The sequence below is a fragment of the Pleurodeles waltl genome, chromosome 1_2 (assembly GCF_031143425.1).
Source record: "Pleurodeles waltl isolate 20211129_DDA chromosome 1_2, aPleWal1.hap1.20221129, whole genome shotgun sequence".
Taxonomy (NCBI): Eukaryota; Metazoa; Chordata; class Amphibia; order Caudata; family Salamandridae; genus Pleurodeles; species Pleurodeles waltl.
The window spans coordinates 153502078-153522331 of NC_090437.1; the positions used below are offsets into that span (position 1 = coordinate 153502078).

General features: G+C 43.9%; 1 protein-coding gene across 1 annotated transcript in view; it reads right to left on the bottom strand.

Annotated features, from left to right (window-relative positions):
• Positions 1 to 20254, bottom strand: part of PPEF2 (protein phosphatase with EF-hand domain 2) — a 376295-nt gene that overhangs the window by 81917 nt on the left and 274124 nt on the right. Inside the window, exons 15-16 of the mRNA XM_069236843.1 lie at positions 7365 to 7471; positions 3593 to 3762 (exon numbers count right to left, since the gene is read on the bottom strand). Of these exons, the coding sequence (XP_069092944.1) occupies positions 3593 to 3762; positions 7365 to 7471 (277 nt within the window). The remainder of the gene's footprint in view (positions 1 to 3592; positions 3763 to 7364; positions 7472 to 20254) is intronic.

Genomic DNA, 20254 nt, shown 5'->3' on the forward strand with positions numbered 1-20254 from the left:
TTTCAAGAGAGCCAGGTAATTGCCAGAATTCTTGTGCTTTCACTGTCTGACCAGTCTCAGCAGCAGTCCTTTCTCCCCTACCAAGGATGTAGTTTGGGCAGTTATGGGCACCCGCTATACCAGCTGTACCCAACGGTACAACAAGCTGCCTAATCCTTTTTTGGATGGGGTTGCAGATCCCATTAAAGGTGCAGGAGCCAGGCCAAGTGAGTTGTCCACTCCTCCACCCCTCTGGCAGCCGTGGCCTGTAAGCCTTTTTAGTACACCGCCATCCAGCAGAGCCATCCCATTGGTGGCAGTATGAGGCATCACCTGCCCCAGTGGTCTGCAATTACTTGCGACAAGTGCATGCTTCAGATTGTTTGGAAGGGGTATGTCCTGCCATTCATGGAAATCACTCCATCTTTGTCACAAACCCAAGAATAGCTGATGAAAGATCACCTCTTCTTGCTCTGTCAGGAAGGGCAGGCTTTTGCATCCAAAGGGTGCCTGTACCAGAAGTAGGTCATGGTTGCTACTCCCAGTACATTCTTGTGCAGAAAAAGAATGAAGGTATTTTTCCTATCCTAGATCTGCACCCCCTCAATGCCTTTATGTACAAAGAGAAATTCAAAATGCTCACCCTGGCTCAGATCTTGCCTGCCTGGAGACAGGATGGTAGTGTTGTATTTGCAGCACTCTTATTTTCACATCTCCGTCATGCAAGCCCACAGGCATTACCTGAGGCTCACAGTGGGCTACAAGCATTTTTTGTTCACTGTTCTCCACTGTGGCCTCACCAGCACCAATTGGATGATCATAAAAGTGATCATTGTGTTTGCAGCTCATCTTCGGAGGTTGGTGGGTTCTAGCCTTCCCTTACCTCAACTACTGGCTGCTGAAGGTGGGCTCACCCAGGCACTCATTACTCACCTCCAGACTCTTGCAAACATTTTGCACTTGCTGGGGTTTACTATAGACCTATTGAAGTCATACCTGACTCCTTCTCAGACACTCTTTTATTAGAGACATTCTGGATACAGTGCCGTTTCATGCCTTCCTTTGGAAGTGGAGTGTCCAGGATATTCAGGCTATGATCCTGATGTTTCAGACTCAGTACTGGATATTGATGAGGCTGACTCTGAGGCTGTTGGGTCTGATGGCCTCATGCTTCCTGCTAGTAGAGCATGCCAAATAGCAAATGTGGGTCCTGCAGTGGGATCTGTAGTCCCAGTAGGCACAGCACCATAGGAACCCCTCTGCTCTGGTCCAGATTTCAAGGGAGAATGTAAAAAATCTGCATTGGAGCTGATGAACAGCAATTGGGCCACCAGCAGATCTCTCTCTCTCTTCCCCACCCAGAGATGATAGTGGTGAATAATGCAGAAATTCTGGGTTGGGGCGGCCATCTTGGGGAGGTGGAGGTCACAAGACTCTGGTCATTAATGGAATATCAGCTTCATATCAGTCTTCTGGAGCTGAGAGAGACCTGCTTGGCACTGAAAGCCTACCTTCCATCCATCAAAGAGAGGCTGGTTCAGGTGTTCATGAGTAACACCACCGCCAACAAACAGGGCGGGTGGAGTAATGCCTCCTGTTTCAGGAGGCTCTGCACCTCTGGACTAGGCTGGAGCACCATGACAGGCAGGCAAACTCAACAGTCAATGCCTTGCGGATCCACAAGGCCTCTTCCAAGAATGTGGAGAACATTGGCTTTATCTGTTCGCCACCAGTGAGAACACGCAAAGTCCGCACTTTTGTGTTGAAGTTTCCGAAGCTACTCTCGATCAGCGGCGTATTCTGTTTAGAGTGGATGTTGGTGCTCCTATACACCTTTCTCCTGATACCCCTTCCTGCACCACAGTCAGAGGTGTTGTTTTTTTGGTTTACCTTTAGCCCAGCAAGGCCAAACCTGGGGCACTGTTAAAGGTTACTTGTTTGCCATTTCAGCTTTCCTGTGGTTGCTGGACCAGCTTTCCCTGTTCAAGTCACCCTTTTGTTTCCTGAAAGGTTTAAAGCACTACCTCTTTTGTGATGCCCCAATGGGACCTCAGTCTGGTACTGATGTTTCTGATGTGTTCTTCCTTTCAGCAACTACACAGCTGTCCTTTGCAACTCTTGACTCTCTTGATCTTGGTGGGCAAAACATTTGCCAGGAGGGTCAGCAAGCTTCAAGCTCTGTCAGTTAACCCACATTACACTAAATTTTCCTCTGTGAAACTGGTTCTTTGGACGTATGCCTTCTTTCTGTTGAAGGTTGTCACCCCCTTCCACACAGGTCAGATAATCCCTCTGCCCACCTATTTTGCCCTGCATCATCCCTCCGAGGAAGAGAAGAGACTCCATCGACTGGACCTGAAGAGAGCTCTTTTGCTTTACACTGATTGCACTATAGACCATTGGGTGGCTGATTAGCTCTTCATCTGGTTCACTGGAGCGAAAAGTGGCAAGGTTGTGCAGAAGCTGACCATCACTCAATGGACTGTACTCTGCATTAGGATCTGCTATGCTTCCTGAGGGCTGACTGGCCCATTACACGAGGGCCTAGACTGCTTCTACTGTGTTGGCATGCAGGGTACCAGTCCAGGACAACTGCCAAGCCACTAAGTGGGCATTACTCCACAGTTCACTGCGCACTACTGCTTGAACAGCTAGGTCTGTGAAGACAGGCATTTTGCCCACACAGTCTGCAAGGATTTTCTGGTTTGAGCCTGTTCGCAGACCTACCTCCTGGGAGGTATTGCTTGGGTATCTATTCTTAGGTGAGGAATTTGTATTTAGAAGTCTCTATCAGAAGAACGTGTTACTTATGTTGGGTAATGCTTTTTCTGGTAGTGAGGCTATCTAACTGCAGATTTCTCAATTAGCTTCCCATCTTTCCCTACTCTGTGAAATGGGCTCTTTACACCAATTTAATTAAAATCTGCACACTGGTCACACATTGGTTTTTATGTGGCTTCCGGCTTTTGGCATGAAAATAGTCATGAAAGAAACTGCCAGCATGCCTGGTGGCGCTTATATGGGCAGTGCAACACCACTTCGAAGGCAGGCAAAGCCAAAGGGGAGATGACTGTCGCCACCTACTGGCATGCAGAGGTAGTGCTCAAAACTTTCTGGATCCAGTCTGACACTTGGGGAATATCCTATGGTAGGACTCTGCAGTTAGAGTATCTACCAGAAAAAACACTACCATAGGTAAGTAACATTTGCGGAACTGCAGATGAACTTATCCAGAAGATCGACCAAACACTCCATATTTAAATACAAGGACCTGGCGGTAGAAGAATATATCCATCATAGATAATTTTGAGTTTCAAAAGTTTTTTTTATAATGTAGATAATTACAAGGACCCCTGGTTACAAGAGATCAGTGGCCTACATTTCTAGACGTTCCAGAACTTGCCTTCAACCAACATTGCTTGACACCTCATCATAGCTGTTGATGCGACCACAACTCCAACCCCAGAGAAACAAGGGAGGTGAACTTCTTATAGTCATGGTTTTTTAAAGTTTTTGATTACTAAGAGATTTCATTACTCAGTCAGAACTCACAATCACATCAAATACATCTTTGTACAGTAGTGTTATGATGAATGCAGTGGAAGCCAGTTACCTCTCGTATTGGTTGTTGTACAGTTAGTTCATCAAACCAGGACTTGTATTTCAGCAACCCATCAACAATGCTGCGGCCTGTGACCAGCTGTGGTCTCAACATCCGCCATGGTAGCCCCAACTTCAAGACAGACTCCAGTGCAGTTGCCCAGTCGTTCAAGGTGATAGTACCTATCCAGGTAAGAAATCAATAATTTCAGTATAAGCATTAGGAGGAAATGCTCAAGGGAAAACTTACATTTAAGGAAATTAAGCTAGTAGTCCTTCTCTATATTTTATCAGTTCACTGTGTTTTGCAGGTAAACTTTCCAGTCCTTTGATGTACAATATTGAAAACGTTTACGGGCTATATCAGTAGTATCATAACATGAGTACGGTAATACTTCGTAAGAGATTAAGGGTATGGTGTTCGTACAAGGCAGATTCAAAATAATGGGTACAAATTGCACACACATTTTTGCGACCTGCTTGTCATTTTTCAATGTGACCTATGTACTTATGTGACCTTTTGCAATACGCCCGTCAGAGAGATTGAATATTACCTGAATTAATAATTAATTAGACAGTTTGCCTTTTGCAAACCCTTGAGATTTGCTATGGACATAGGACTGGTGGCCTGAAAGGGAAAGTAGATCACCTTTCCTGCAAGTCACATTCCTAAACTGGGAAGAATAGCTTTATTTTTTTCTTCAAAGCAGCCGATGTTCCATGTTAAATAATTTCCAATTTATAACCCTTGGCTCGTGAAATAGGGGTTGCGGCCATAAAAGGGCTGTGGACCCAAGTATCTGAATTATGAAATAAATAGGGATGCTATCCCATACGTGACTGATGCACTGCAAATCAAATTACTTGGTCTGCAGAAGTTTTCAGTCTCGAAAAGAGTATGTATCAAATGTAAAGGGGACAGTGCCCAAACTGGGCGAATAACTCAAAAGAGTAAGCTAATCTCCCAACCGAGGTTGCCTAATCTATTACCTGGAGTTCAGGGTAAAGGGTACTCTAGACTCTGACTCTAGCCAAATGGCACTTCAAATAATAGTATTATGAATCCAGTGTTATAGGCTGATTTAGAGTTAAGTGATGATGGAAAATCATACAGTTTCTGAAGTAAGTGCAAATTCCCGAGAGAGTCCAGTAGTGAAATATGCTCACAATAGGGATTCTGACCAGTTATTGGCATTGCTTCTAGGAAGTGGAGGAGACAACTTTGCCCGAGTTCTACCACATCAAGAGTAGTTCCCCTTTGAGCTTGGCCTTGCTCACAGTCTTATCCAAGGTAACATTTCCATCCATACTGAAATAGTCTCTAGAACATTTTTCTACTGCCACTGACTTTACTATTCCCTTTACTTTACTTTTATTATTCTACACCAACTCTAAAATCCTACTGGGTATTGATCCTGTTTTTATCAGTTGTGGCGTTATTTTTTAACATTAATGTTAAATACTTGGATTTAATTTACTCATTCAGATTGCATGACACTATATCAAGGTCAATAATATCGACCTACAAAAATAGTGCCTACACTGCATCACCTATTACTGCATAGCAGGTTAAGTATACATTTACTATTCATAGCTTAACAGGTACTTACAAGGCTTACCATGTGATAAAATGGTTAGGTCAATGCATTGATTGCAAAACTTTTGTCATGCAATATATTTATGAAAGGTGGAGTTCTTGTAATGCTCTTATACATGTGGAACCTCATTTGCTTAGATCCTACTTTAGATATCTCTTGATCTGTTAAGAATTCTGTAGAAGGTTTCTTGCACCCCTATCATGAGTTGAAGTGCTAAGCCTTAAATGAAGCCCCACTACCAAACAATCGGATGAGGGAGCCAGGGAAGGCCATTGCTTTCTCTCTTTCTAGGACGAGCAGAGCTGACAGGCGCTAACAGTCATGTCAAGCTCATTTACCCTCTGCGCTTTCGTCCACTCTACAAGGTCAATGATTTCCTAAGACTCACGAATTCCCATAGAGTCACTGTGGCGGTCCTTGACTTCTGTGGTCAGACTGTGACACTGAGGGGCATACTTATACTCCGTTAGCGCCAAATTTGCGTCGTTTTTTTCGACGCAAATTCGGCGCAAAACTAACGCCATATTTATACTTTGGCGTTAGACGCGTCTAGCGCCAAAGTATGAGGAAAGAGCGTCATTTTTTTGCGTGAATGCCTTCCTTGCGTTAATGAGATGCAAGGTAGGCGTTCCCGTCCAAAAAAATGACTGCGACGCAAATGCGTCGTATTTATACTCCCAGGCAAAAATCACGCCCGGGAGTGGGCGGGGCAAAAAACCCCGCATTTGCTCCTCTTTTTAACGCCTGGGTCAGGGCAGGCGTTAAGGGACCTGTGGGCTCAAAATGAGCCCACAGCTGCCCTCCCATGCCCCCAGGGATCCCCCCTGCCACCCTTGCCCACCCCAGGAGGACACCCAAGGATGGAGGGACCCATCCCAGGGACATTCAGGTAAGTTCAGGTAAGTATAATTTTTCATTTTTTTTATATTTTTTTTGGGCATAGGGGGGCCTGATTTGTGCCCCCCTACATGCCTCAATGCCCAATGACCATGCCCAGGGGACAGAAGTCCCCTGGGCATGGCCATTGGGCAAGGGGGCATGACTCCTGTCTTTACTAAGACAGGAGTCATGTAAATGTCGTCTGGGCGTCGTTAAAAATGGTGCAAATCGGGTGGAGGCGATTTTTTTGCGTCAACCTGACTTGCACCATTTTAAGACGCCCTAACGCCATTTTTCCCTACGCCGGCGCTGCCTGGTGTATGTGGTTTTTTTCCACGCACACCAGGCAGCGCCGGTCTGCTAGCGCCGGTTAACGGCATTCAATAAATACGGCGCCCGCATGGCGCTTCAGAATGGCGTTAGCCGGCGCTAAACTTTTTGACGCTAAACTGCGTTAGCGCAGTTTAGCGTCAAAAAGTATAAATACGGGCCTGAGTATCTGAGCATGTCACACCCTATACTTTCTTATTTAACCAAATGAGCAGTGGCAGAATTAGACAAGGAACCGCCTAGTCTCCGAGCAACTTTTTTCCGGAATAAAGCTGTTTTAGTTTTACCAGCATAAACCTCAGACGCCACAGTTTTGATTACGGGGAGAAACCATATGGGGACTACAACACTAGACTGTCCTTGTGCAGACAATGTTTATCTTGAGTCTCAACGAGGGGGCTGAAAAATCCCATTAATGGCCTCTGCAGTCATAAGACTAAGCTTAATAAGTGAAGCTGCGTTTGTTACTCACTCAAAAGGAGTCTTTTAAAATTTTCACAAGGACGGTGGTGAAAATACAGAAGTGTGAGTCCAAAGCTAATTTTCCAATTTAAACAATAACATCTTGTACCCAGTGGCACGTCTGCATCTAGAATAACTGCTAACAATCTAGAATGTTGCATTGTTTGATAACATCTGCTTGAGTTTTCAGGTCTATTTTGACATCACTCACCAGATGGCCCCTTTAAGGAACTAAGCAAAATCACGGGACCACCTATCATGTCATTTGACTCACGGTCTGGTTTTAAACTTGTATTTTTAATCCCATATGGCCTACATTCAAGCGGACAATCTTAACTTCACATTAACAACATCTAAGAGGGGAATCCGGTAGTAAGGAGGCTTCAGAAATGTGATCTCACTGTAGTGTCAAAAGAAGTGAGACGTTTACCGTGGATTGTTTCAATTAGCAATGTTAAGAAAGGAACGAATAAATAGTTCTTGGCAAACTCCGTGCTCCAAGATGTTCGGCTTTACCTGTCTGATCCTTGTCACAGCGCATGAATTCTCTGATGAGGTCTGACTTATGACCAGAAAGCTTTTCCCTCAGGGCTCTCAAAGCTGACTCTTCCACTCGGCTGACTCTGGAAACAGAATATTGACAAACTCAGTCGTTTGACCTTTGTATAAGGACGCGCGCGCGCACACACACGCACACACACACACCTTGAAATAGATCTAACATTAATGCGCACATGCAGACAGAGCAGCATATGTGCGAACGTTCAGCCACACACACAGGACTACATAACTACAGCTGTTCACCAACACAGAACATTAAACGGACAGGCATCCATGCGAACACACCACGAGATATGCAGTTACCAATGCAATCAGAGCAGCACACATTTGATGTTGATTTCTTGCGCACTGCTCTAAGGGGCATATTTAAGAGCTCCTAGCGCCACCTTAACGCTGCCATAGTGTTATTTATTTGATGCTAAGGCGGCACTAAAGTGGCTTTTCAGCCACACCATGTTTACAATATTGCGCCACTTTGTAACCCCTTGCACCACATTATGCCTGCTCCAGGCATAATGTATGCAATGGTGGCATTCTGGCACCGGGAGGCCTGCAAAAATGGCACAGGCAAATGTAAAAGATTTTACTGCGTCATTTTTGGTATCATTTTTAATGCCTTCTCAGAGCAGGCATTAAAACGACGATCCCATAGTAACCTATGGCGTCTCCTTGCACTTTGCTGCACTAGCGTCCAAATCTTTCATTCTAGTGTAGCAAAGCTCCACTATAGCGTCAAATTTTGAAGCTTTTGTGTTAACGACCGCTATGGTGCACCATATTATAAATACAGTGCCATCATGGTGTTAGGTGCCGGTGGGGAGGGTGAAAGAAAAGTGGCACATCAGAGCTGATGTGCTACGTTTTCTTAAATATGAGCCTATGTTAGGATGTTCAGAACACAATAATTAGAGAGAAGTGGAACATAAGCAAACAGTCATAATACCCCTCTTCATAACAGCAAACACACAGGGAGTAGAAGCATGACACTATGAAGTGTGTGAGACTTCTTTCATAACAGGATAGGACCCTAGTGTGGTCTAGTGAGCCCATGATGTTCAGTCGAGAGGTGTCCCTTATGATAAAAATGGGAAGATGATTTTCCTAGAGCAATCGTATTTGTGTGTTTGCTCCTATGTTAGGGTGACCAGATTTTGAAGAGAAAAAAACAGGACAGTTCAAATGTCCTGTAAGTGTGTGTGTGTATATACATATATATACATACACACACACACACACACACACAGATAGATAGATATGGGGGGGGCGGGCAGAAACCAATAAATTACTTCTTTAGTTATTTAAGACTTTAGAGGTGCATGTGAAAGGAGAGAATGCCTTCCACTTCTGGCTAACAGGTTGACCTGATCTTTGTCCCAAAAATCGGGACATTTATTTAAAATTAATAAAAGCGTTGGGGCACTGGGACTGGCGTCTGAAAACCGGGACCGTCCGGGGAAATCCACGACGTCTGGTCACCCTAGCCTATGTGTTCTAATGCTGCCTCAAAGCACTACTGATGAGAGGAGAGCTAAAACACTCTTTGTATATATGCCCTAAAACTAATATCCACTTTTGGTAATGATATTGGTGATGTTGTCTATATAGTAATTACTGCCACTCGGGCCCTATTGTGCTATATAGACTGTGCCCTATTTTTGCTTTGGAGTAAGATGAGCTTGTGTGATCGGTGTGAGACGGAGCTAGCATGCCTAGTTACCTTGTTCGATTTGTGGAATCTACAATTTGCAAGTGGAGTTGCCCACACAGAGTTTGGAATAACCTATTACTTGCATGTGTATTTTTCAGAACACATGGTTGTAGAGTGCCTTATATGGGAAGGGTTAGTGTTTTGCTCAAAGTTTGCAGAGGTGCTCTGAAACTGTTTCTGCATTTCGACATTGCACCTAGGCAGGCTTGTTTCACGAAGAGGTGTGAGATGGATACAACAGCTCTGTTTAGGTTTGGGACATGTCCACATCTCATAGATAATTCTGTCTTTCGGTACGGAGTGATGATTTGATGTTCGGATGACACGATGCGTCCACCGTGTGCACTATGTTACTGGCCCAATGTACTTTAAAATATGCCACTTTCCCGAAAGTTTATCAAAAGTGTACGACCCTGGTATCATAAATCAGTGTAACATGAAAAGTTCTCAATCACAGTTTGTGAATGTGGGCCACGTTGCCTTTTGGTGTGCAGTCCTGTATTTGTCCCAGAATGACCTACATATGGCACTCTGGCTTATCACAGTACTCCATTCACTCCAAATGCCACCTGGGCTTTGACTATCCCCTTACAAATTACTGTGAGGAGGTAGATTTGTTTAGTTAAAGCAATTTCATACTGCAGATTTTAGAAAGTATTGTCTTGTGAAATGAATGACCAATACCACGTAGAGCAATGCAACAACATGTTGACTTAGTTTTGCATTCTTGCTTTGAAACAAATTAAACAAGGCTTGGCGCTTGACAAAAAAACTGGCAGCAATGCAAACTCTACAAGTATTTGTTTGATCTCTTTTATTATGCTAAATACATTTGTTCTCTATAATTGTCTAACTCATAATCATGCATTTATAAAAATTAAAAGCATTTCTTTTATGTACTCAACTAGCATACTGAGCCCTATGTGAAAAGAAGATGTTATGAGTGAGCACTGTATGCAGCAGTTGGCTATTACCTGCATCAACGTTTTCTACTGCACTATACTTCTATCAGCGAGTGGGCCACCACTGGTAACAACAAATAACAAATTAGAATTTGAGAAAGCTAGATTCGTTCAAGATGCATGACCAGCATCACAATGTCACTCAATCAATCACAAACCCAGCCATACCTAGCCCATCACTGTATTTAATATGCAATAATTGGCTCATACCCAATTGGCATATTTTTACTTACTTATAGGTCCCTAGCATATTGATCCAGGGATACCCATCGTCTGTAAGTTAAAGTGGCCCTTGTGGACTGCAGTACTTATAGTGCCACCATGAATGTGACAAAGTGAAATCATGTCTCCCAGCCTGCTGCTGCAGACTGGTAGAACAATTTTAAATTGCTGACACTCATAAGGTAGGGTTTTTGAGCCCTAAGCAGATTGCTGTAAATTTTCCTTTTCACTGTAGAAAGGCTAGTAGCCCCAATGGTGAGTACAGGGTTACACGCTGATGATTCAGCTGTGCTTACTTCTGAATGGGACTACTAAAGTTGGTACTTCAAGGTATGAAAATAATCATTGCATTAAACCCAGCTTGATGCCAAACTCTAATTTAACCTTTAAGGAAAAGGTAACTTTATAAGGTTGCCACTCTGTTGCCCAAAGTTTTCCAGTTGCCAATTACAGCAGATGGCTAACAAGACAGCCTTCTGCCCTCAAGAGAGATGTATACATGACTCCCAAGAAATGACACAATAGAGGCGTGCCATTAGAAGAGGTGTTAACTTTCCTCTGACAGAAAGCCACAAAGGATGTGAGCCGAAAAAGTGAGCTTTAAAGGGAAGCCACCTTTGAAATGCAAATGGTGGACCCACACAAAAGGAGCTGCTCTTGTGTTGTAGCATACAAGTTTTCATCGGAGACAGAGAGGGAGAAATGGCTGCCAAACTGTGTTTCCCTTGGACATGTAGCCCACAGGTAGGTACACACCTAGAGTGAGCTATCAAGCTCCACACACACAGAGAAGGGTTCTGTCATCTTGAGAGTGAAAGGAATGTTGCACTCTAGTATAGCTAGATTCCACACTTTGCAGGAAATTGCCATCAGGTGGGAGAGGACCTGGTAACCCATTGGCTAGTGCTCTGCACATCCCCCAAGGGCAAGTTGAGGGCATAAAAGTGGCACCCCGGTACCCAGACCTTAGTTCCTGTCTGCAGTGGAGAGAGGACTGAAGGACTGCCCTGCTATTGTCTGGACTTGTCAAAAAGAGGTTGCACCAAATAATGGACTGCACCTGCTGATCCTTGGGCTAGCAAAGGGAGTACTGTGCCTAGTGCCCTGCTTGAGAAAAGTGATCCCTGAGCCCCAGTCAGGAAAGGTGAACTCCAAGAGTCAGGTAACTGACTTCCTGTTACAGGGCCAGGGTCACAAAAGATGAAGAAGCCTGACTTCGATATTTTGTAGCCACACTAGCTTGATCGCCACTGAAGCACAGCCCGGGAGACCGAGTCCCAGTGCTCAATAGTTGCACCGGAGTCTGCTGGACCGAGGAGAGTTGTCAGAGTTCAGAGTGCAATTTGGTCACCCAAGACAGACACTGCCTCACTTAAAGAGAACTGCTAGTTTTGCTATTACCAGAGACCAGAAGACTAGAGGCAACTGGTTTTTGGCTGCACTTTACCAAACTTCAAGGGACATCGATCTCTGCGGCAAAAGGTGTCCCACCATGTTAGTGGACTGAGGGTGCTGAAGAAGACCCCTGTTGACCAGATCAGCATCCACTATCCCTTGGATCAGGACCACTCCATTGATATCTATGGTGGTTCACCCACAGAGCCTGAAATTGCACTGGGGACTACTTTGACTGAAGGGTAATTGCCCTGCTAAGCCTTATTGGCCCCTGTGACTTCCCCCTGCTGAAGTCGGTTGCCCACAGCAGGTTAGAGTACCAAACCACAACTTTAGAAAAAGTTTGCAAAATTTCTTAAAGTAACCTAACCGTGGAGGTTGCCAATGCTTGTCTGTATTTTAGGTGGAAAACAGAGATTAATGATTTGCTTTCTAGTTTATATCTCTGAAATGTTCCAGCAGATTCTGTTCGTTTTGGTGTCTAAAAATTGATACAAATAAGATCTATTTTTTTGGTTGAGTATAAGCATTCAACCTCAAGTATACTTTTGTATACATCTCTGTGGGCCTAAAACCATCTCCTTGCTTCTCATTGTTTGTTTCAGAATCCTTTAAAAACCCTTGCTTTCTAGTGGTCGGTTTTGCTTCTGTTCCTCCTTGTTCCTCCCACAGAGGAGGGACCAAATACTGTTTCATTCCACGTTGTATGTTTATCTGGTCTTCAGAGGGACTATTTCGTTTTAGTGGTTTTCAACTCCTGGTACTGTTTGCCTGTGTTCAGCTTCACCACTGTAGCTGGTTCCATTTTAAAATAGCATTATTCCCTCCCACCTCCTTGTCACATTAGTCCTTTGTTTGCCTTTATGTCCAATGCAATCAAGTCTGCTTGTTTTGCGGTTTTATATAGCACAAACTCAACCTCGGATGTCAGCTGATCTCTATGGCCACGCTCATGTCTAGCTGCGCTGCTCACTCTCTCTGCTTTCGTAACCCTCTCTAGGCGCTCTTTTCTTTCTATGGCTCTGTGGCTTATGCAATGAATGCTGTTTCACTCGTGTTCCAGGTGAGTCTTGTGACCAGGCTGCAGTTCCACAGGTCATCACTAGGTGTCCCAGTCCAGTCAGACTCCACACTAGATTCTGCACTGTATAGTGTCAACTAAAGATTCCTGCAAGATCAACAAACGCCCAGAGAGTGCTGGTCCCAGCACAGAATGTGGAGACTCCCGAACATTGTAGGAAGAGATAGGCCCAGCTGCACTGCCAGACACTTTCTATTATTACTGACTCTGGAACTGGGAAAGTTTTGGTACATGATCTTGAAACAATCATATGCATGGCCTTGTTTTTTTGCAGTTTTACTTAGCGCAAACTCGACCCAGAGAGAGCATAGCTTATATAATCTATATTAACATGAAATGTTTATGTACTAATGTGTAATAATTCTGCACAGAAACTGTATTAATGTATTTTGCTGAAACATGCACTTGAAATGTGCCCACGAGGAGTGGCCGTCAATATATACGGGGACTAATGAAATTGACTAATAATGTTGAAATGACAGATAATGATATGATTTTACATTAATAACAATAGACATGTAAGAGTTTTTGCTACTAAATCATTAGGCCTTAGTTAGCATGAGTCGAGGCCTAGCTGCCTGACTCTCAAATTAAATGTATGTTTCTAAACATGCAGTGTGCTGACTTGCTGAAGGACATGAACTCTTGTTTTTCTCCAAACTAGAAGCTGAATGTAACTGTAGTAGATTAATTCTCATGAAATTCGGCTTGCTTATAGAAACATTTTAGCTGGATGCAACACTGTAGACCAATCGTAGGTACAAGGTCGCCTGAACCAGTACAGACAATGGAGCCACTGACCAAAGATGTGCAAAGGACCACAAAACTATGAAATCATACCGGACATTCCACCCGCTAAAGATGTCAATCATAAGAACCAATAAAATACGTGAGAACTGTTATGGGGTGACAAATTCGATGACCTAATGTAAAGTTAATTGGTTAAAGATAGTGGGGTGCAACCCCTTGTCCAATAAAATTTTAGGGGAATGTACAACGAAAAAGGTGATAAAAACCCTTGACACCAGGAAGTAAATTAGAACTAGGGAGTAGGAGACTAGGAGAGGGGAGATGCTGATGCGATTCCTGTGATCCAGAGACTTTGTCACTTTGATTAGTGACTTGCTAATTTTACTTAGAACCATCCATGCCCTTAGATTGCCTGTTTACACTTTACCCCCTTAGGAGGGAAGTGCCCCCTTTTACCGGAGCTGAATTCCTGATGGCAAATCAACTGGTGTCCTGAGGACGAAGACCGAACCGGAGTGCTGACCCGAAATGGAGGGTAACTATATGACAATGAAATTGTGATTGTCTGTTTGCTTTTCCTTTCTAGGTACCAACTGCTTGTTTTGGCAGAGACCATAGTTAGATGTTTTCCAAATTGGTGTTACTAAATTGTTTTGCATGAAGCCCAACATGCCAATGCTAATTAGAGGATAGTTGAGGGGGGTTCATTGAACTGACGCAAATAGACAAATGACCAAATCTATGCTTTGTTGAATAACGTGATAATGATATTCTGCTGAGGATAACCTATGCTGACGCTGTGTTATATTCTGATGTTTGGGATTCTTGCTTTGATGAAATCTTATCAGAGTTGCCATATTGTGACTATGCTAATGTGTTTCTTGGTTTTGAGACTAATAAACTTACTAGTAGAATTGTAATCAATAGGGAATAAAATCCACAAAATTCATATCATTCTAGTGTGGTTATTCATGACTGAAAGGTCATGGTGTTTCTGAGTTTCATTAAATGTAATTGACTAAGGTAAATTGCATTGTTTTAATAAATATTGATGACGTCATCGACGTATTGATTGACATGTTGATTAGCTATCTCGTCCTAAGGTGTCTTCAATCAGGGTCAAAAGATTCATTGGCCTAAAACGAGTCCCAAAGTGAGTAAATTAGTCATAAAGGGACGCGTTAACAGTTTTGGTAGCAGAGCAACGGTTATGGCCCTTTGGGGCCTTGGGACGGAGGACTATTGTTTTAAATTGTTTTTCGAGATAATGCAAATTGGAGGTATGATGCGTTTCTAAATTCCCCATGACTTTCCCGGAATCTCGGAGCCTGCCTAAGTATGTTGGGTATGTTCTCGGCGTTTTAGTATGTGTGGTGTAGAATTTGCGCTTTCTCAGCTTATGCATATTGCAGGTGTTTTGTGAAATTTGTGTGAATTTAGCCCAGGTAATGTTGTTTTAGAGGAGTGGGCGTACTCCGCAGTATGAGAGTAGGGAAGTCAGCGAACTTCATGTGAGTGTGGCGCTTTGTGCTAAAAAATTATCCACGTGGTTGTTGGTGATGTATGGACCCGTCGTGGTCTAAGACTCCGGAGTATACTGACAAGTGTAGGAGACACTTGGGTTTATGTTGTAATTTGTGTGGTTTAATAGGTCAATCGGGTGTGGTTGACAAGTCGAGTTTGAGTCAAATTGTGTGAGTGTAACCTTCAATGGAGATTTGGCAAGTTCTAAAGTGCACTAGAACAAACCATTGACAAGTCGAGAGTAGGATTTGCGGGTCGAATTCTGCTTGCGTATGCGGGAGCTGAGAAGGAGAGAGTAGCGGCCGAGGCTTCAAGTGAAATCTCTGTAAAGTTCTGAAGCGATTGTGTACCCTTCCTGTAGTAAACCGGCAAATTTGGGTTTTATTGTTAAAGGTGCTCGCACTATATCGCATTAGTTTGTGTGAGGAGGACAAGCCACAAGACTTTGTCAGCTGTGATGTGTGTGAGTGTGACGTCAGTGTGCAGCGCTGGGATAGGTCAGTTGCCGAGAGGGGTCGCGAATGGATCGGCAGCCGTCCGTGAGAGGCAATAGGTTGAGATAGGTGGGTGAAGAGTGTTCTGGGAATTAAAGTCACTTTCTGATTAGATTCTAAACAAAATAAAAGACGCAAAAATTAAGTTTTTCAAGGCTTTAAAGAGTGCCTGGAAGGGGGATACATATATATTAGGGCGAGTGAAGGGGAGCCTACACTGTCTGAGGGTACTCCAGCTTATATTGTAATGGAAGAAAAGGGAGTTGCGCCATGTCTTTGGATGAAGCAGTGGTGCAAATTAACAGAGGAGGAGGGATGCTTAGCGTTTCCGGAGCATGGAACGTTCAATACAAGAATTTTAGAAAACTTGAGGTGGATGTTAAGTGTACAGAAACCGCCTCCGAGACCAGTTCAGTATGAGGCATTAGCAGTCTGGGATTTAATGGCCATACGACAAAGACAGCAAAAATTTGAAAGGAGAATGAAAAGGGCAGAGAAAACTTTAGCTGAGGCTAGGTGGGACAATGAGAGCAAATTGTGGAGAAGGGGAATAGTGGACGGATTAAAATTATTTCCGGCAATAACACAGGAAGATGAGACACAGGGAAAGAAAGCCACCTGTAAGACAGAGAAGGGTACTAGCAAGACAAAAAAAACTCAGAGGTCTTGGGTTGAAGATGATTCAGATGATCAAGAGTTTCTTTATCAGTTGCTACATGATCGCCCGCCACCTTTTGCTATAAATGACAATGCTCCGAGCACTAGTGCGGGTCCTGAGGGTTCAACACAAAGTAAGGGAATTACAAGTACAGTGCAGATAAGCGATACAGTTTTGATACGAAATGGTGACAGTGTACCCACTGCACCAGACATGCAGACACAGTTGCAACCTCTGCCACAGGTACAGAGGATTTTTCCAGGTGTCCCAGTATTAGAGAAAAACACTAGTCTAATGGTGCTGCCTGATCCGATATATACGAGGTCAAAGCTAGTGCAGATTGAGCCGACTCCACAATTGCTGACGCAGCCGCAGCAACAGCTGATTCCGGGTTACAATCCAGTGGCAGGACCGCAGTCAGTACCTGCACCAGCCACGGTGAGTCAAGCTTTGGGAGTTACTTTTCCACGGGGTTTGGGACCTGGTCAGACACCAGCTGCCATATCATTACAAATTACTGTTGGTCCGCCAGTACCACTGTATGCGCAGGGTAAGCCTGACGTGTGTGATCAGCGAGTGAGAGCCCTAGAAGTAATAAGAGGAGGGTTCACAGGAACTCTCCAGCCAATGACATCAAGGGAACAAGCAGCAGAAGGACTCAGGTCTTTATTAGACCTCAGTCCGATTTGGGCTCCTTTAGAAGCAATGAGACAAGCAGGGCTAAGTGTGCTAGCCTCGCAGACACTGAGTACAAATACGTCACAATCACCATTAATGCAGTCAGGAAACATTTCATTGCAAGGCTTTTCTGTGCAACAGTTGAATGAGTGGTTAGAAAAGACCAATGCTTCACAAACTACTACAGTGACCGCAGAGAGGTCAGAAAGGGATGAATTCCTGAATTTTGTGAGACTGGGCGTAGAAGATGCAGAATTGGTGGAAGGAACAATGGGGGTGAACAGATTAGAGTCATACACAGAAGCAGAATTGAGGTATCTGTGTCCCAAAATCACTAAAGAAGGGAGTAAGATACATCAGAGGTTGGCAAATCTAGCGGATAAATACAACATTGATATTGAGAATACTAAACATTTGAAAAGAAGCTACAGATTAGACTTTGATTCTAAAGATTTTGATCACATGAGGTCAGCCGGAATGAAAGCGCATCTGAAAGAAATACTGCAAAGTGCGCAGATCTGGGGAGCCTTAGAGAAATGGGAAGGCAGATGGGCAAAGAAAAGAGATAAAGAGAAAGGCGATGATCCAGAACCAAAGCAGGCTAAAGCCGCACCGGACACGGGGACAATACAAATGTTACCAATGAGAGAGACAGCCGGAGGGGTTCTAGTCCATGTACCGTGGTCTAGCGGAGACATCCTGTCATTCACAAATGATTATCCCAGGTTGAGGGAGAACCCAATAGAATGGTACCAACAGACAGGCAGGTTTGTGAAGCTTGCAAAATGTCTCTGGGAGGACTTGAATACCATGTTTGAAAGTATAGTTCCACCTGACTTATGGCTTGAGTGTAAGAGAGGTGTGGACTGGCCGACACATGAACCAGCAAGGGATAAGGTTACTGGAGCACCATCTGAGGAGGTGATGAAGTATTATCATAAGGTGATTGAGTTTTTGAAGCAGAAAGTGTCGCCGAAAGTGACAGATTGGCAGAAAATCAATCAAACCTCACAGGAGGCCAAAGAGTCGATTCATGCTTACTATGAGAGATTGTTGAAAGCATTCAAACGTTACAGTGGCACTGAGACCATAGAACCGAAAGACATGAATCATCTTGTGTTCATGTTTGTTGAAGGGCTGAGACCAGAAATTAACCAGATGATTAAGAATCATTTGATCTGTTGGCAGGCAAAGTCGAATGATGAGGTGTTGCAGTATGCGAAATACTGTAGTGACGAGATTGAGTTGAAGCAGAGAAAGTTGAAAGAGAAGGTGATGGTGATGCAGATTAAGGCAGCACAAGCAGGGATGCAGGGAAACAGAGTACAGCAGGTGATACAGCAGCAACCGCAAGGGAATGGCATGTTTCAGGCACAGCTGAGAGGTCGAGGTCGAAGTTTTGTGAACAGTGGTCCAGACCTGAATATTGTTGTGGTTCAAAACGATGTGCAAGGGATGAAAAAGGTGTCACGATGTCACGCGAGGGGCATTGGAAGCAGGAATGCCCAAATATGGTGCAGGATGGTGTTGTTCAATAAAGCAATGATGTTGGTACATTTCAAAATGTGAGGGGTCCAAAATTGAGGGGTCAAAATCAAAACTTCCAGAATAACATGGTACAGATGCAGGGGTTACAGCCCGTGCAGAAAATGCAAATGCCGCGTGTTCAACCAGCACAAATGCAGCAGGTACAACAGGAGGTTCCCATGGTACCTAGACAGCAAATGCAATTACCATTAGATCCAATGGGACAGCAACAGGTGATGCTTCCTCAACAGGTCACAGGCCAAATGATGAGTCAAAATAACACAGTACAACAGTTCCCATTGCGCGAGGATGGAATAAATGATGAATGGTTGGATGATTGTTCAGACAGTGAGGAGTGCAGGCTTGCAGCATCCTTAGAGGTAGATCAGAGGGGTCCCTATGTAGAGGGGAAGGTAATGGGTCATAAGGTTTCATTCCTAGTTGATACAGGAGCTACACTCTCTACAGTCAGAAGTGTAGGGGTTCGGAAATTACCACTTTCGGGGTGTACCATAAGAGTGGTAGGAGTAGCAAATCAGTTTTTGACAAATCCGATTACAGACCTGGTCCAAGTTAAGATTGGCAACTTCCAGGGACTGCACAAATTTTTAGTCTGTGATTCTAGTCCACTATCCCTACTGGGAAGAGACTTGCTGTGCAAAACGAGGTGTTCAATTACTTGTTCCAGTGAAGGGATTGAAGTTCAGGCAAACAGTGATGATGAAGGGGACGATGGGCAGTTTTCAGAGTCAGAGACTGCAAATGAAGATTACCCTCTGATAAATTTATTCCCCATGCTTACAGTACTTGACTTGCCACCCGAGTTGCAGGGAACAGTAACAGAGAAAGTTTGGGACCTGACAGGAAAAGAAGTGGGACTGATAAAAGGAATAGAACCAGTCAAAGTAGAGGTTAAGCCGAATGCAGTATTTCCGCAGGTACCTCAGTACCACATGACACAAGATGTCCTCATTCAGGTAGCGCAGATAATTGCGGACTTTGTGAAGTAAGGGGTTTTGAGAGAAGTGATGAGCAGCCCGTGTAATTCACCAATAATGGGTCTGAAAAAGCCTTGTGGGAAGGTTCGAATTGTTTAAGACTTGAGGAAAATAAATGAGATTGTGGTAAAATGCTGCCCCATAGTGCCAAATCTAGCAGTAATCATGTTTCAGGTTCTGTGTGATGCAGTGTGGTTCACAGTTGTGGACCTGTCCCAAGCATTCTTTTCGGTGCCTCTTCATGAGGACAACCAATTTCTTTTCAGCTTCAAATTCCTGGATAAGGTGTACAGGTGGTGCAGAATTCCTCAAGGGTTTTCTGAGTCACCTTCCATCTTCAATCAGATATTGAAGAAGGATCTAGAGTCGTTGGAACTGCCTTTCAGTTCGACTCTAGTACAATACATTGATGGTTTGTTGATTGCGTCTAGAACAAAAGATGACTGCAGGTATGACACAATTGCCTTACTGAACCATTTGGGGAAGAACGGACATAAAGTGTCCCCAAAGAAGCTGCAATACTGTCAGAGAGAGGTGAAGTACTTAGGTCGCCTGATTGAGAAAGGGTCGAGAAAAATATCCAAAGAGAGAGTGACAGCCATACTGCAGATAAATTCCCCAACAACCAAGAGAGATGTCAGAATGTTTCTGGGAATGGTGGGCTACTGTCGTCAGTGGATTCCCAATTTCTTGATTATCTCTAAACCATTGATAAAACTGACAGGCAAGGAAGTTCGGGATGACCCGGGTAACATAATTTTGTCTGAGAAAGAGATGAAAGCATTCATGGAATTGAGAGAATGTATGTGCAGGGCACCAGCTTTAGGTATGCCCGATTACACAAAGCC